General features: G+C 31.8%; 2 protein-coding genes across 2 annotated transcripts; one reads left to right on the top strand and one right to left on the bottom strand.

The window, feature by feature from the left end:
• Positions 1-5,135: 5,135 nt before the first annotated feature.
• On the top strand, positions 5,136-8,088 carry LOC124835532 (uncharacterized). The gene is made up of 3 exons (XM_047310467.2): positions 5,136-5,497; positions 6,345-6,481; positions 6,865-8,088. Exons 1-3 carry the CDS (start codon positions 5,372-5,374, stop codon positions 7,652-7,654), a joined length of 1,053 nt encoding a protein of 350 aa, XP_047166423.1. The 5' UTR covers positions 5,136-5,371; the 3' UTR covers positions 7,655-8,088.
• A 1,466-nt stretch (positions 8,089-9,554) lies between these two features.
• STT3B (staurosporin and temperature sensitive 3-like b) lies at positions 9,555-15,116 on the bottom strand. The gene is made up of 6 exons (XM_047310462.2): positions 14,013-15,116; positions 12,637-13,173; positions 11,780-12,234; positions 10,855-10,977; positions 10,231-10,290; positions 9,555-9,946 (listed from the first exon to the last, which is right to left on the bottom strand). Exons 1-6 carry the CDS (start codon positions 14,877-14,879, stop codon positions 9,817-9,819), a joined length of 2,172 nt encoding a protein of 723 aa, XP_047166418.2. The 5' UTR covers positions 14,880-15,116; the 3' UTR covers positions 9,555-9,816.
• Between the last annotated feature and the right edge of the window lie 1,641 nt (positions 15,117-16,757).

Here is a 16,757-nt window from a genome sequence, read left to right as displayed (position 1 = left end):
GTGCAGCTTTGTACCTTCCTGTGCAGGATATATTTACTCACAAAAATATGAGTTAAACAACTATATTATAATTTGTAAATTATAATGAAAACTAGAACCTGTCAAGATTGAATGTAGGACTGAACTTCCTGAAAGTTCTTAAAACAAAAGATATGCTTTTAGGAATTATTACGAAATTTTTTACTCTTGTTACAAAACCTGGTGTTGATCCGAAGTAGCTATGTCGAGACTGAGCGCACGTCTGGTTCTTGGTGGTTTCATGGGGATGCCACTCGGCCCCACGGTGGACGCCAAAATGTTTCGGTTGAATTGGTCAGAGGGTCGGTCGGTCTTCCTTGCTCTGCTCTCTTTTTGTTTCGGTTGAATTGGTCAGAGGGTCGGTCGTCCTTCCTTGCTCTGTTCTCTTTTGATCTTCAATCCTCTTCGAGAACGCGATCCACTCTAATGGGTTGATGACCTGCAGAAGACATGTTTCATAATGATGTCTATATTTTATTAAGATCGAAAAGGATCCTTGTACCTAGACATCAGTTGTCTACTTATAAGGCTTGTGACAGCCACGTCCATTAATTAACCATTAGTGCAATATATGTTAGGTAATCAAACCCAATAATTAATCATTAATGTCGTATATTTGTAGAGCATAAAGCAAACTGACCTATTAGTATCTGTTTAATGACAATCAATTCCGATCTGTATACTTTATATAGTACAATAGTCAATCTTTATGTTAATGATTTAATATTTATTGGAAATGATAGAGCCATGTGTGAGAAGTTTAAAACTTCAATGATGTTGGAATTTGACGTGTTTAACTTGGGAAAGATAAAACATTTCATGGAAAGAAATTAAACAGTGTTCAATTGAAGTTTTTCTTTGTCAAAGGAGGTATATACGAGCAGTGTTCTCTAGATTTGGCATGGGTGATAGTAATGTTATCAAAAATCCAATAATACCAAGAACAAAGTTGTTTAAACATGAAGGGGGATGAGAGTTGATACAACATTGTTTAAACAATTGGTAGAGAGTCTCATGTATCTTATTGTAACCAAACTTGACTTGATATATGTTATTAGTTTGATAAGAAAACTCATATCCAATCCCACTATGTCACACTGGACTACAACAAAACGAATTCTAAGATATTTGAAGGAAATAACTTACTTTTACAGGTTTTATAAATAAAAAGAAAGAAGCTTATTTGAACGAGGAAAATTAGTTTTAAAAATATGAATTATTATATCGTTGTATATTTATTTTTTTATTAAAATATATAATTTTTAAATTATTTTTCTACTTTTCATATTATATTCTACTAATTAATTAAATATTTAATTAATTCATTATTTACTTAAACCAAACACAAGAAAATTACTATTTTAACATGTATATACTTTTCATTTTTCTTTAACGGTAATAAAAAAACAGGCTAAAATCTTTTTTTTCCTCTAGCTTTTATAAAAAATTTAATTAAATCTTGAATTTTTATTTGTTTTAATTTAGTTTTATAAATTCTAAAAATATTTGATTAAATATGTCCGTTATTGACATTAATTAATTTAATAGCAACTCACTCCACTAAAAAATAAAATTAATTTTATTTTTGAATAGAATGATTTAATATATAAATACTAAAAAAATAACCTTAATTTAACAAAAATAATTTAATTAAATTATTTAAAAAAAATTAAATGAAATCAAATAAAAATTAGAGATTAGAGATGTAATTGAATTATGATAAAAGTTAGAGAAAAAACATTATTTTAAAAAACAATTTTTTTTTGTAAACAAATAATATATTAAAACGTGCATACACTTTATTTATACATAAAACTTCAATTTAGTACATTTGACATGATAGATACTAGCTATATCCATTTTTGCATTCACCTTTAATAAATTAAAAACTGTGGTTTTTGACTTTTGATGTAGATTTTTCTTAATAAAAATTTTCAAAACATTATTAGTTAAACAAAATATTAAAATCTTAAAACAATAAAATAGCATATAGTTAAATAGTGTGCATTTTTTGTTTACGATAACAATGCAATAATTAACCTCATAAACTAAACTTTAAAAAAAGTATACAAATATCTTTAATATTATTTAGTAAACGTATGTAGTTTCTATCACGTTGACTGTTTTGAGTAACCTTTCACACGTTAGAATAAAGTATAAATATATATATATATATATATATATATATATATATATATGTATGTATATATATATATATATATATACATATATATATATATATGTATGTATGTATATATTACAGAACCCTGAGGGAGAAGGAATCTTAAGAATGTGAAAGAATCCATTGACTTGATTGCAGCAGCACTGTTTGACTTTGATTATTTGTTAGGCATTAGTTTATGACAGCTATTACTCTTTTTTACTTTCAGTGTTCAGAAATTGTATTTTTAACTAATCTAATAAACTCTTGGAAAAATACCAATAGCACTGTAATTTATACAATAAATTCACTTTTATTCTTCAACTGTTTACATTTTTTTTTCTGAAGAATTATTTAAGCAAGCAGTTATTTTAAGCAAACATTAAATAATAAACATTTTTCTTTGTGTTTAAATTGTGATAATTAGTGATATTTTATTAGTATGTATATTTGTCAACTTCTTTTATGAGGGTATTTATCAACTAAGACTTGATAAATAATAATAAATGTTATGTTTTATTGAGAAAAAAAATTAATGTTTAACATCTTTTTTAAAATGTCAGTAAAACTATTTAATAAAAAACAGTATAAAAAATTAAAAATCACGCAACCATAAATGTGTTCAGATCGACAAAATAAGGAACAATTAATGTCTCAAGCATATTTTTTTTTACTAAAATGTTAGTGCAAGAGCACATGATTTGGTTCTTGTCATTTGCTTGCACAAATTTTATTCTTGAAACTTATATAAAAGTTTTTAAATAATCAAACACTCATTTTTCTAATGTCTTTCAATATTTTAAAGCAAAAAACAAAAACAATACACTCAACTTTCTTGATGTAGAAAAACATTGAAATATATTAAAACAGTGTCTAATAAAAAGTTTGTGGGATTGTTCACACACAATACAATGTGATGGCATTCGATGAATTTTTCTATCCTAAATTAATACATTATGGGTCCGAATTTGACAACCAATACATAAGTTATAGTGGTTTGAAGTTATGTTGAAAATGAGTTTCAAAAATTATATATTTGCAACTAGATCAGACCAAAAGCTTATGGGATTTTTCATTATTATCATGACATTAGTCTCAAATCAATATATTATGGATTAATTGATAATTAGATTTTTTTAATTTTTAATAATAATTGAAATTAGTTTATTTTTAAAATTTTAATTTAATTTAGTTATTTAATTTTAGAAATGTGTGAATTTAATATTTTTAATAAATTTTGTAAAATTATTTGAAATTTAATAGATATTTTTTGACTAACATTGAAAAGTGTGTCACAAATTATAAACAACTTAGATGTTATCTCCTGTAACACATCTAAAACATCAAATAAATTAAAAATTAATTTGATTAAAAAAACTAAATTCAATTATTTCTAAAGTTAAAAAACTTAATTAAACTAAAATTTAAAAAAAAATTCACTAAAAATTAAAAAAAAACATATTTAATTTTTTATTTTAATAAAACTTATTATTTGTTGATTATAAAGACATATAATATAACTGAATTTACTATATATAAATATTTATATCTCAATCTCACCAATATATAAATTAAAGGGTGCTCACATCACACTAATGAAAATAAGATCAAATTCTTATATATAAAATGAGAGGAAATATTAAAGAAATGAAGAATGAGAGATACCACCAAACAATAATACAGAAAAAAATGAACCCAAAGAGATAAAAATAAAAGAGTTCAAAAGTGTTACAATCATCAGGGGACCACATAGTTGAGTGGTTTTGGCTATGTTATATAGTATGTGTCGGTGCACACATATCTCTCACCGCGTTAACCAAATATATAAAATTCGGAACATTAATAGAACGTTTCCCTCTTTATTATTACACTTTACAACACTACAAATCACACACTTTTCAATAAATTAGACACACAAATTTACCAAAAACAATAAACAATTGAGAAACTCAATTAGAAATTGACGAAAGAAATCATTGTGATTCCAAATCTAAAAGTGCTTCAAAGGAGTTTGTTTGCACAATCATTTGACTTTCTTTGTTTTTTTCTCTTTGGTTTTAGTAATTTGCATAATGCCATATTGAAATTGCTTGAAACCAAGCTAACTCACCAAAAGAAACACATTGTTTATTTAAAACAATGAGTCGTGTTTCCAATGTCATCAATTTCCTTAAACTTTAATTTATCTTTTCTTATTGGAATAAAGTATTCTTCTATGAAAACAAACAAACAATTTTATGAAAATTGTAAATACGAAGCGTTGAATATCTATCATGAATAAGTTTTAGGAATCAAAATTTGAGTTTTCAGAACATCTGCTTTGTGGGTAATTTTTTTTTTTTTTACTTCAAATCAATAAAATAATAAATTTAATATAATTTAAGAAAAAAACCTATTATAAAAAAATAGGCAGTATTTGTATCGATTCTATAGAATGTTTTTATTTGACGATGTAAATATGAATGACCCTTATAATAATTATTTAATTTTTATAACAATTATTTTACGAATCAAACTTATTATATAATATTTTAAAATTTTATAGTAACTTTTTATATAGATCAAAATAGAATCAAAAAATATTATCTTATGGTAATTCGGGGTACAAATTATATTTATAGGAATTTGTGATTAATGACAATGTAAAAGAGATTTTTTTAACCATCTATTTGATATTTTTTAAAGATTTTGTGATATCAGTATCAATTTCTCAATTCGTTTCACCTTAAAACATTGACTTAAATTTTGTTAAGAATCTCACCAGAAAGAGAAAAAAAAATGAAAAAATACATTTACATTAATAAAAAAAAGGAAAGAAAGAAGTTAAATAACAAGAAATTGGAAACTCCCATATTTTGCATTGCGGAAATGGTGTTTGTGTGGAATAAAGTCAAATTCCTGTAGAAGCTTAAAAGGATGAAAAAGAAAGAAACCCATTTTCTTATTTATATTTTCCTCTGAAATCAAAATAAAAATCTCACTCCAATAACCAAGCTTCCGTCTATTGTTTCCTATTGTTTCTTTCCTCTATCCATATTCAACTTTCCTTTTCTTCTTCCAAGATCACATTTTTCTTTGACCCTTTTGCTCCCTCTCTGAAATTCCCCTCTTCACCCACTTCCCCTTTAAGTCAATTTCATGTTTCTCTGTCTTAGATCGTAGATCTTGCTGTCGGTGGGTTGATCGGAGTAGATGTCGCCGTCAAACGGGTTGCAGAACGGCGGCGGCGGAGGCGGCGGTAATGGGTTGAGTTACATAGAACACCAGGTTTCAAAGTTTGACACTCTTGCTGGTGTGGCAATCAAGTATGGTGTTGAGGTAATTTCTTCTCTGTGCTTCTTTTGGGTTCGGACTTTGAATTGGTTCAGGCATGGTAAAGTTGGTTGCTTTTTATATTTGTTGTTTTGGGTCATGTAGTTTCTTTTCTTCTTTTTTTCTAGGTGTGCTAAATTGTATTTTTTTTTAGTTTAAGGGTTTTAGATGTATATGAACAAGAATACAAGATAAAGATTTCGTGTGTTATGATTTAGTTTTCAAGATTCTCTGTATTTTTTGGAGGGATTGAGGTTTGTGTTTGTGTTTTGTTTTTTACCCTTTCGGGGTAAGCTAATCTGACACAACCTTCGGAGTCAAGTGCCTCAGTTTTTCCTCTAATCATTAGTAATGCCAATCGGGAGAGTGTGTTAAAGGGGTAAACCTTATACTGTGTATGGTTCTTCGTTATTTGGGAGTATTTAATCCGCGATTACTTCGTGGTGTTTCACTCTCCACTATTAGGATGTTTTTGGTGATAAATTGAAAGATTATGGATAGGAAAATAAGGACAGGAATGAATGGTTCTCAGTTTTGACAGCTGTTTTATGGGAGAAAAGTTGGGAAATTGGGAACAAAGAATTTATCCCCTATCATCTTATGAATGCTTTCATTTGTTCTTTGCATTGGTTAGATCTTTACATAGTTATAGTTTGCCAAACACTATATGAACGTAATGCATTCTATTTTAGAAATGTCTTTATAAGAGACACAGGTGATATCGTATGGCATGGAAAATCACAATTGTATTGACTGTTTTTTGAGATGTCTACACCTCACTCTGAATTACATTAATGCTCTCTGATAAAATGGTACTGAAATCTTCTGATAAAATTTCCTTGTAATGATTTAGGTAGCTGACATCAAAAGGATGAATGGCTTAGCCACAGATCTTCAAATGTTTGCACTGAAGACATTGAAAATTCCATTACCAGGACGTCATCCACCATCTCCTGCTCCTGGTCCACAAGATGAACCTGCCAAGTCGGGGTACTTTAGTTGTACTCATTTCAGTTTTTTTTTCCTTGTCAATTGCAATATTTAAATGCTTTTGTAATAACTTTGCAATATCTTCTATGATATATCTTGCAATTACAATATATCTTCCTTCCCTAATTTGTTAATGTAGCATGTTGTGTATATTATAGAACAATCTACTCCTTTTAGATTTTGACAGCAGTCCTTGCCCCAAACTTGAAATTACAAGTGCTAATATTTTAAGTGCAGTGAATGAAATAGCTGAATAATGAAGTCTAGATTGATTCTTAGAATTTGTTGCAGATAACATAGCTTCACCAGCCAGTAACTTTGATTTATATTTAAGACCCTGTGCTGGATTATGGAAACTCATTTTTAACTGAAACTCATTGCAGAGATTCTAGCGTTGAGAGGAAACCCGTACGCATAGGTCAATCTGCCATGAAGGAACCTCTCCTGTCCTTACGACTGAAACCTCCTCAACCAAATATTTCTCCAGCTATGAGCATTTTACAGAAATTCTATGGCCTCAAATCCTCAGATTCTAAAGACACATTCAATGGAACAGAAATGGCAGTTTATACACCCGTGAGTTCTGATCATTCTAGAGGGGAATGGCTTCCCAAAGCTTCTCCAATTTCAGACCTTCCATCAGCAACAAATGATTACCCCAAGTCAACAAATTTAGTCTATGATCTACTGACAGGGGATGGTGATTACACTCCTCTTGCAGAAATTGTGGACGGTGTATCTGAGAAGTCTGATGAGAAATCTGTCCGAAGACGTCAGAAAGCTGAAGTTGATAATGGAGCCACTACCCCAGAAAAGCTTTTGAAAGAAGGAAATGGCAATGGATCAAATGGTTTTTCTTCAACCGGAAAAACATTAGCCATGAGGCCAAAATCGGCTAGCCGAGCAGCACTGTTTCCTGATTCAGAATCAGGATGGTTAGATTCAATTCCAGTGGGGTTGGGAGAATCTATATTCACCGATGCCCTTTCTGGTGTGCGCAAATCATCCAGTGCATCAAGCCTCAGAGAGCAGGAAAGGATCAACTCAGCAACAGCCTGGCCGCCGGCAATATGGAACTTGAAACCAGACTTGCAAGCAGCCATTTCCAAGCCTATCTTTGATGGTTTGCCTATTCCAATCACTGGCCGCAGAAGCAAAGCTGCCCTTGATTAGTGTAAATTGATTCCCTTTTGAGCAAATTATTTTTTGACATTACATGAACATAAATTGCAACAGATGCACAACTGCTTCAGGTTAGTAAGCCTGAACAGAAGGTAAAGAAGAAAAAAAAAAGGAAGACAAAACAAGATTACACAACTAGGATATTTATTTATTCCAAGCCTAGGAAGGGGTAGATGACCTCCTAAGGAGAAAAGTTTCAGCAGTAAGAAACTGAGTAAAAGGTGCTTGAAAATGCTAAGCAACTGGTTTTTCATGTGTACCAATAATGTAAATCGGTCAATCCCACCTGGGTTATAAAGAGTTATTTACATATTGATAATTTCCTTTGTTAAAGTGAAAGTCACTCTGTTCAGTGGTTAACTGTGTCATGTTATTATTATTGAATACATTATGTAAGTATTTATCATATTTTTTCTTCAGACCAATTATACTGCAATAGGGTTTAATTTGTTTAAACCATGTTTACAGGGTTACTTTACTGCAATAGGATTTGTTCTTTTACCCTCATTCATATATCTAACATGTGGGTGTATTCCGTTATCTGTTATAAGCAATGAAGCTCTTCATCTTATGTTGATTATTTGATTCTGTGATTCTGCTATTTCAAAATGTATATAATGAAAATATAAAGCTCCATGAAGTGGTCCATCCAATCATGGGCACATGGTACAAGATCTGTTATCGTGTTCATACGCAAAGTATGGTGGTTGCGTTTTTCACATAAATGTACATTATTAAAGTTGTGATGAAACGAGTAAAGAAAAAGTGTTGAATTGAAATTAAACAACGTGTGATGAAGGGATTAATTAAGTCACATGCGTGTTCCCACTTTTATTACACAAGATAATGACAGAGGCACATGGCCTAATCACATTACCGACACGCACACAAATATTATCATTGCTGAAGTTTAAAATGGGTGGCTATGATTTTTTTGATTTTGTTTTTTCGTAGGAAATGTATTACAAAGATTCTGTGTCAAACAAGCCATCACATTCCATGTCTCTAATCCTTTCACTCCCTCGATTCCTTTTTACTTTCCAGTGTATATTTGACAAACATCTCAGATTAATTTATTATAGGAATTTCTAGTTTATAGATTTAAAATGCTTGACATATCTTCTAATTTTAGCTTATTTAAATTTTCTCATTATTGTCCTATATATTTTAATACATTTTTTATTGTTTTTAACTATTTATATATTATTAATTTTAAGTTTACAGATACAATTAATTAATGTAGTATTTATACTATTTATTGATTACCGTTTAAGTTTTACGCCGTTCAAATTAAAAAAAAAAGTCTAACTCTATAAATTTTATTTCATAATGCTACATGAAAACTAAATACAAAAAATATTAAAAAAAAGGATTAATTTAAATAAAAATTAAATTTAAAAAATATCTGTTAGATTAATTCATTTAAACAAAATGAATTACGCAAATAAAAAAAATAGACAACTTTCATGGTAAATATTTTATCGTAAGAAAATATAAACAAAAATTAGTTATTTTAAACGGAACTAAAGTTGTAATTATATAAATATGTACTTTTTCAAAAAAAACATACAATTTTCATTTATATTTATCATCTAATTCATCCGTTAATTTACTAAACATTTATAATCTATCAAATTAACTTACTAATTTGAAACTTATAACCTATAAGCTTATTAACACTACTCAGCATAACAGACACCAATTAGCTTAACAGTTAACTTTGCCACGTTAAACCTGAAAGGGGGGAAAACATCAACTCACGATCTATTATTTTAAAAATGAAAGTTTACATTATCCTGTTTCCTTCATACAACGTAGTATTTATATATTTGAAACTAAATATTAGGCTATTAACCATAGCAGAATGATTTGTTTGGCTCGGTTCTAAAAGTGGTATTACGGCAATATTGTATAATCTGTGGCAAACATGTGACAACAAGCCAATAAGTTAAGTTGGCAGTAAGTCATAAACTGCAGTAAAGAGAAACAAAATCCACAAAATGAGCTCAACTAATTCTACATACTTCAAAAATGGTCCAGAATCTGTAAACAGATTTTCAACGCTCAAGTTCACTAGAAAGCTATCATTTCCCGCGGAGAAAACAGTCTTTGTTTTTTGCATTTTTTGGGCATTTGGGGATGGGAGATTAGAGTTACCATCTGTTTTTAGGAGGTTTCACTTTATAAATACGAACTATCCAATTCTGTGTAGTGAATGCCTCTTCCAAGTACTCCAGCTTTATGTCCTTATTTCCAATTTCAACACCTCTAGCGCGATCATATCTGTCATTGCATCAAACAGAACATATTAACACGCATACACACAATACTATAACATAATCTTAACCTACATTGGATGAGTAAATTATAAAAAAGTAAATAGACTTATCGAAGTCCAAAATCTTAAAACATAATTTGGATATTTTTAACGAGTGTAATTTCCATATAGCTAACTAATCAAAGTAGCTTAGCTTCTTCATTCCCATTGTCAAAACCACTAATGTAAGGACACCTAGATTTTTTGGAGTCTTTGTAAATATTGTACAAACAAGAGCCATGGAACTTACCCAGGTGGCTTTCCATATTCTGTTGTCAACTCCCCAAACCGATAATAGGATAGCTTGTACCTAAGAATCATAGATAAGAAAAATATAATTAAATTCAACAAGTATTAATTCATCAAGTGCCTACGATGCAAATACCAGCAAATATTATCCTGAACTTGAAGAATATCCTTTCTCCACTCTTTTTAATGTGCTTAAAAGAACCTGATTCGCACTGGGGAAACAATAGGGTAGCATTTTCCCTTACTTTTACTTTAAATATTACTAATTGAAAACAGTTTGACAGTTACTTGGGGTTTTGGGATTCTAAACAAAAAATTTAAAAAAAAAACACTCCTTTTATGGTAAGAGCCTCTACAAAACATTGTTTTGCACAACTTCTCTTTTTAAGGAAAAGAGAACCCAAAATAAGGTAAATCAAATAATACCTAGGCAAACCCAAATTCCCTGGTCATAGACTGTTTACAAATTCCAACCTATAAACTTCTGTGGCCCTAGAGGACACGTGTCAACACTTAATTTTACTCCATGATTTCATCTCGTCAATTTTAGTCCATAATCCTCTATTTTACACCAGAACCCAAACACAGACTTGTAGTGCTAAACTAGTAATGCTACAAAACTTACATGAGACAGTTCAACATCTTCGGAGCAGCTCCTTTATCTACTCGATATTCTCCATTCACAAGGTAATCAGGTTCCTTTATCACAGGAAAAACTCCGCCACCAATTCTCACCATCCAAAGAAATCTACACAAAATTTAGGAATATGTTTTAAAAGTATTGAAAGTGTTATTGCAGAGAAGATACAGAAATACTAGCACTGTACAAATTAAAATAAGAAACATAAAAATCAGAAGAAAAACTGCAATGTTAATATTTGGGACATACTGAATAAGTGTATATACTTACATCTTCAGACAGGAATAAAATTTTATAACAGAAAAATCTAATAACATACTATCTAAGTTCGACCAGTGAAACCATTACAAACCTAGAAATATTTGTGCATGCCAAAACAGGAAAAGAATTAAAGCCATAATTGGAAATATATATGAATCAAGTTTTCCTAGTTCATGTTTCAATCAAAATGGGCAGCCAATCTGCACAAACTTCATGATGGTGTATATAATTTTTTATTTTCTAGAACATATGAAGGCTAGTACGCACTACTGCTATGAAAGGGGAAGGTAAGACCCACAATAAAGAATAAGGACAGCCTAAAGGCACCAACTATTAAGTCTGAAAAATAGAGGAGTAATGCTACCTACAAAATACGGGTGGCTTGAGCTAGAGTGACAACACTTAAAACATCTATATGATTTATTAGCTTTATCCCAAAAAAGAGGTGAATGCACACTTTATAAAAAAACTCCAAGTAACTGTTTTATGCTTAAGCATATATATACTCAACAACTCTAATGAAGCCACCTGTATGAGAAAACCTCTGAATGCAAGAATTTTCTATTTAGTGTTTTTCATGAAAAAATGGGCACACACATTATGTAAACATGGATGCAAAAGCAAAACAAAATACTTCATATGGTCTTACTTATTAATATCATCTGAAGAATAACCAGTAACACCACCAAACACGACTAATACATAGTCCACATCAAGCGATCTCATTATCTCATAAGCCTCATCCTCATAGGATGACATTGCTCGCCCGACAGTAGCTATGTGAGTGTTGTTCCAGGTGTTATTGTCAACAATTACAGTTCTGTTCCCCATGGCAGTGATTTGATAACCGTAATCCCACCACGACATCACTTTGGCATCTGGTGGAGTGTTCTGTCGAAGCCAAAAGTATGCTTCACGATAATCATCAAAGATGACCCTTTGGCCATGAGCACCCCTCGCAGCCAAGACAATTGAAGGAGATGAGTAAGCCTCTGATGTGACCCAAGTGCAGTGAATAGCATATCTACTCAGCAAATAGAAAGCACCAAGGAGTAACACAATTGCACCATTCCTTTGGAAAGGCTGGGAGTTGTCAACTACACCCTAAACAACAGCAATTATACACCTATTATTAAGTAGTCACATCAACATTCACTGTAACATTAAGAGACAAAAATACCATTTCATACAGTATTTAATATCAATCTGAAAAAAGATAAACAGGTGAAGTTACATTTAGTTTTTGTGAAAGAACATAGCAATTACCATACCAGCTGTCTGGTGCACATTGCCATTTTAGTAATTATTTTGGTTGAAATATACCAAACGACAACAGGTTCTTCTTTCTTGTAATTAAAGAAATGAAAGCAAGTGGATAAATTAGAAGGATAGGTACACTCTGTACTGGATTAGCATGTGAAAATAAAGGAGAGAGACTTTCAACACAATGGAATGCAACTCGTCTGAAGAAGCCTTTCACTAAATGAGCTACGAAAAGAATCTAACCTTAGAAGAACTTTTTGCAGTGCTAGTTCCTTTAGTAGATCCACTTTGAACAGCTGGGCTCTTGGCCCTCACCACCCGTGTTAAATTTTTTATTGTGGCAGAAACGGCAATAGCACTAATGAGGCACACAGCAGGGGTAGCAACAAGAATCAACCGAACCATAACCCCAGCAAAATACATGCTTGTAAGACCATACATAACTAAAAAGATTGTGGCATCAGACAAGCGCTTGAAACAAAAATAGAGACCAGCAGGGAAAAGGAACAGCAAGATATGGAAATCAAACATGAAGGATGACCAAGCAGTTGGTTGATGCTCAGAGACAGATGCTATAATCGGAATGTGATCCTTGGCATAAGTTGGATCAAGCAAGGAGTAAAACCTCCCAGTCCATGGAGAAATATAACCAGACGCCATGCCCACTCCCAAAGCCACAGCACCAACAGCAACCGCACTGGTCACAGTGATCTTCAAAAAGGACTGAAAAAGCTTGGTGTCACTAAGCAAATGCCTCACCCAATCCAGGAAGAAAAACACCTGCAAAAGACAACCAAAGTTAAACACTAAGAGAAAAACAACTACCATGAAAGCACAAAACTTAAGCGCAGTTCCTAATGTGCTTTCACTCGTGTTCTTTAATCAAGAACTAAAGCATCAATTTAGCCATCTATATTGGACATTAATGCAAATATTTACTATGTTACCAAAATTGAAATTCTAATTTTTACTGAAGAAAAAGTTTTAAATTTTGGTCACAACTCCATCATGAACCTTGATATTGCAGGAAAATGAAGCCATAATTGAGAGGACAATTCCCTTGTAATCCTATATTGCAGGAAATTGCAGAGAAATGCAGCATAATTCCCAAAAACTTTGATATTGTGGTTGAAATTGCAGTCACAAATTCCAAAAAAATCCTAGGCATTGCAGCTGAAATCGCAATTGCGGACCATCAATTGTAGCACTCAATCTCAAAAACCTTGACATTGCAAATGAAATCGTGGTTACAAACATTCTTCTAAAACCTCATCAAAACTAACTAAAGAGCTGCATCTAAATTTTGTCCAGGATAAAATCCTACACACATTTGTCCGCAATTTCCTCTAACATGAAGTATCCCATCAAAACTGTCATCACAATTTAAAACCTTGGTGGCGCTTACACTCAGAAACCTGGACATTGCAGCTGAAACCACAGCTACACATCGCCAATTATGGTGCAGTAGTCCAAATAAGAAAATAAAACCTTGACATTGTGGCCAATTCGCGAACCCGGACCCGGACCCTTTTTTCCAAAACTACCCAAACAACTGCCTCTATTTTTTGTCCCAGATAAAATCCTAAACACACATACACGGAAAGAGAAAAGAAACCAACCTGCAGCAAGAAAAACACACCCATTGACGCCATGTGCTCCCCGGACTGCACATGCTGGAACCCCACAAATCTAATCTGCATTGCCAGCAGCATCCCCAAGACATACATGCAGTTATACGCCACATACAACCTCAACGAGTACCTCCCAGTCACAAGCAGCACCAGCACATAAAGCGGCACTAAATTGATTATAAAAACGTAACCTCCCCACGCGGACACCATGTAGAAGTACCCAAACGCCGAACCCAAAGCCCACGCCAGCGACCCAGTGTTCACGGCCTTCACAAAGAGGTAAAAGGTCAGCAACAGCGCGAAGATCGCCACGCCCTCGTTGTCGTAAGAGCCAGCGACGGAGCGCGAGATGTACCCAGGACAGATCGCGATGAGCGCCGCGGCAACAATGCCGGCGCCGGAGTCCCAGACCTCCTTGGCAAAGAAATACGCGACGAGAGTGGTATTGGAGGCGAAGAAAGGGGCCGTGAGGACGCAGACCTCCCGGATGTGAACGAAGAGGCGGAGGAAGCGGAGTAAGGAGTGAATGGCAGCGGCGGTGAGCATGAGGCCGGGGTAAAGCGTGCCGCCGATGATGCGGCCGAGCGGGTACCAGGACTCGGAGTCGAACCAGTTCCAGAACTCGGCGAAGCCATTGCGAGTGAGGAAGAGCGTGGTGCGGTAGTTGAAGTAGGGGTCGAACTCGTGGATCATGGACTCATAGCGGAGGACGCTGAAGAGGCGCGTGATGAAGGCGAGGACGTAGATGAGGGCGAGTGTGGCGACGCGGATGAGGAGCTCCTGCTGCTTGGTCTTGAGCTTTAGGGTTTTGGGGAGCGAGAAGGAGCTGATGGAGGGTTTGAGATCTTGAGCCATTGTTGAAGATTTGAAGGTGAACAACAATGGTGGAATTAGGGTTTCATGGAGAAATTGGAAATGGAATGACAGTGGATCTGAATCTTGTGACGATGGAATGAAGAAGAGTCAGAGTCAACGGTTTGTTGGAATGAAATCCAGAGTAGGGATTGGCAAAGAACAGATTCCAAACACTACCTTTGGGTTTGGATCCAAACTACACTGCACACACACACATACACACACTCTCTTTCTCTCCGGTGTCACTGTCCACGACACTCTAACATATAACACGTGTTTTTTTAAAAGAAAAACCTAGGATTTTTTATTTTGGTACTTTGAGGTTGTTTACTCATTAATACACTGTTTTCTAACATAAAACACTCATTAAACTGAATGTGTGAAACTGTTTTTCTTTTTTCTTTCATAATATACACTGTGTATTTTATATTTATGAATGATTATCATTATTAAAATGGATTCTTTTTTATATTTATATTGTTTTCGCTTTCCGAATTTAAGCACAATTTATTGTGTTTGTTAACTATCTTTTACGTGAAGATGTTTCTAAGAAGGCAACATAGAATATGTTGGTGATACAACTGAAGAGAACCAAATTACTAGCAACACATTAAATGTATCAATGATTAAGTGATCGATTGGATTTTCCATTTGCAAAGTTAAAAATTAACTATGCTTAATTGTGATTGTTTAAGGTAAAAATGTGTAAAAACTCTATAAAATGTATACCATGATAAATATGAGTCCTTAATCACATAACCACTTAAGCATGGGAGTTGTACTTGTAATATGGAATTTTAATTTTCTTTTATTTTATTTACTTACATAGGCATAACTAATTGTGTTAATAAATTTGAAAATAAATGAAATGGTTAAAATTCTGTTTCTCGTATTTGTGTAGTATGAGCTAAACTTTTTGTTAGGATTCTTGCTTCACCTTATAAAGAGAAAATCATTCTAACTTTTGTCACAATCAACTCGACTTATCAAATATTATTACAGACTTATCAAATATAATTGTTTATGACGTTTTTTTTTCTATTATTATTATGATATCTTATCCTTATAGTCTTTTAACAAAATCTTAAAATTTAGTGTTATTATTCGTGTTAGTTTCTTAATTTTGATTCGAATAAATTCAGATCATATTTTTCAAAATACTACATATCTTTTGATAATTTATATACTTAAATTAAATTTTAGAAATGTGAGCAAATCACTAAATTTGAATTTCCGAGTTTAGCTCGATATATAACTACTAACTAATACACATTATTTAAATTTGGTTATAATATTAATTTAGTTTCTATTTTTTTTAGTTTTGTAAATTTAATTCTATTTTTTAATAACGTTTTAATTTTTGTCAATTTAATTTAATTTTGTTTTGTTTTTAAGGTCGTTTAAATAATTAATGGACATAAATATTGTATGTTATATGTTAGTTTATAATTTATATTTTTTTTTAAAATTAATTTTATTTTCATTTTTTTAATTTTAAAAAACAAATAACTATTTGTCAAGTGAGTATTATAAAGAGTAAGTGACATATGTGTTAATGTTATGTGTTAATGTCTTGTGTTCAATTCAAATTTTATATTTATTATTTTTATTCAATCCAGTTCTAAATTCACTTTATATAAAAATTAAATTTTATTTTAAATTAAATATAAGACACTTGACCTACTATGTGATACTACTACTGTCATGACACAATACCAGTATAACACGTGAATTTTCTTTTAAATTAAGAAAAATTTTGAAAAGTTAAAAATATATTTTTAAAAATAAAAAATATTAAAAATCACAAACTAATCCACTTTAGGTTAATTATTCAAATTATGTTAACCAATAAAATATATTAAAATTGAATTGACAAAA

Source organism: Vigna umbellata, chromosome 4 (genome assembly GCF_029865625.1).
Source record: "Vigna umbellata cultivar VRB3 chromosome 4, Vumbellata_1.0, whole genome shotgun sequence".
In the NCBI taxonomy this organism is placed as follows: Eukaryota; Viridiplantae; Streptophyta; class Magnoliopsida; order Fabales; family Fabaceae; genus Vigna; species Vigna umbellata.
This window is presented reverse-complemented; position numbering and strand designations above follow the sequence as displayed.

Excerpts from the sequence above, each read along its gene's own strand:
- LOC124835532 (XM_047310467.2), top strand. The coding sequence starts at position 5,372 with ATGTCGCCGTCAAACGGGTTGCAGAACGGCGGCGGCGGAGGCGGCGGT. Across the intron at positions 5,498-6,344 it reads CAATCAAGTATGGTGTTGAG|GTAGCTGACATCAAAAGGAT; the intron begins GTAATTTCTTCT and ends GTAATGATTTAG. Across the intron at positions 6,482-6,864 it reads GATGAACCTGCCAAGTCGGG|AGATTCTAGCGTTGAGAGGA; the intron begins GTACTTTAGTTG and ends AACTCATTGCAG.
- STT3B (XM_047310462.2), bottom strand. The coding sequence starts at position 14,879 with ATGGCTCAAGATCTCAAACCCTCCATCAGCTCCTTCTCGCTCCCCAAA. Across the intron at positions 10,978-11,779 it reads TCTTCAGATGATATTAATAA|ATTTCTTTGGATGGTGAGAA; the intron begins GTAAGACCATAT and ends AATTTTGTGTAG. Across the intron at positions 9,947-10,230 it reads GAATATGGAAAGCCACCTGG|ATATGATCGCGCTAGAGGTG; the intron begins GTAAGTTCCATG and ends ATGCAATGACAG.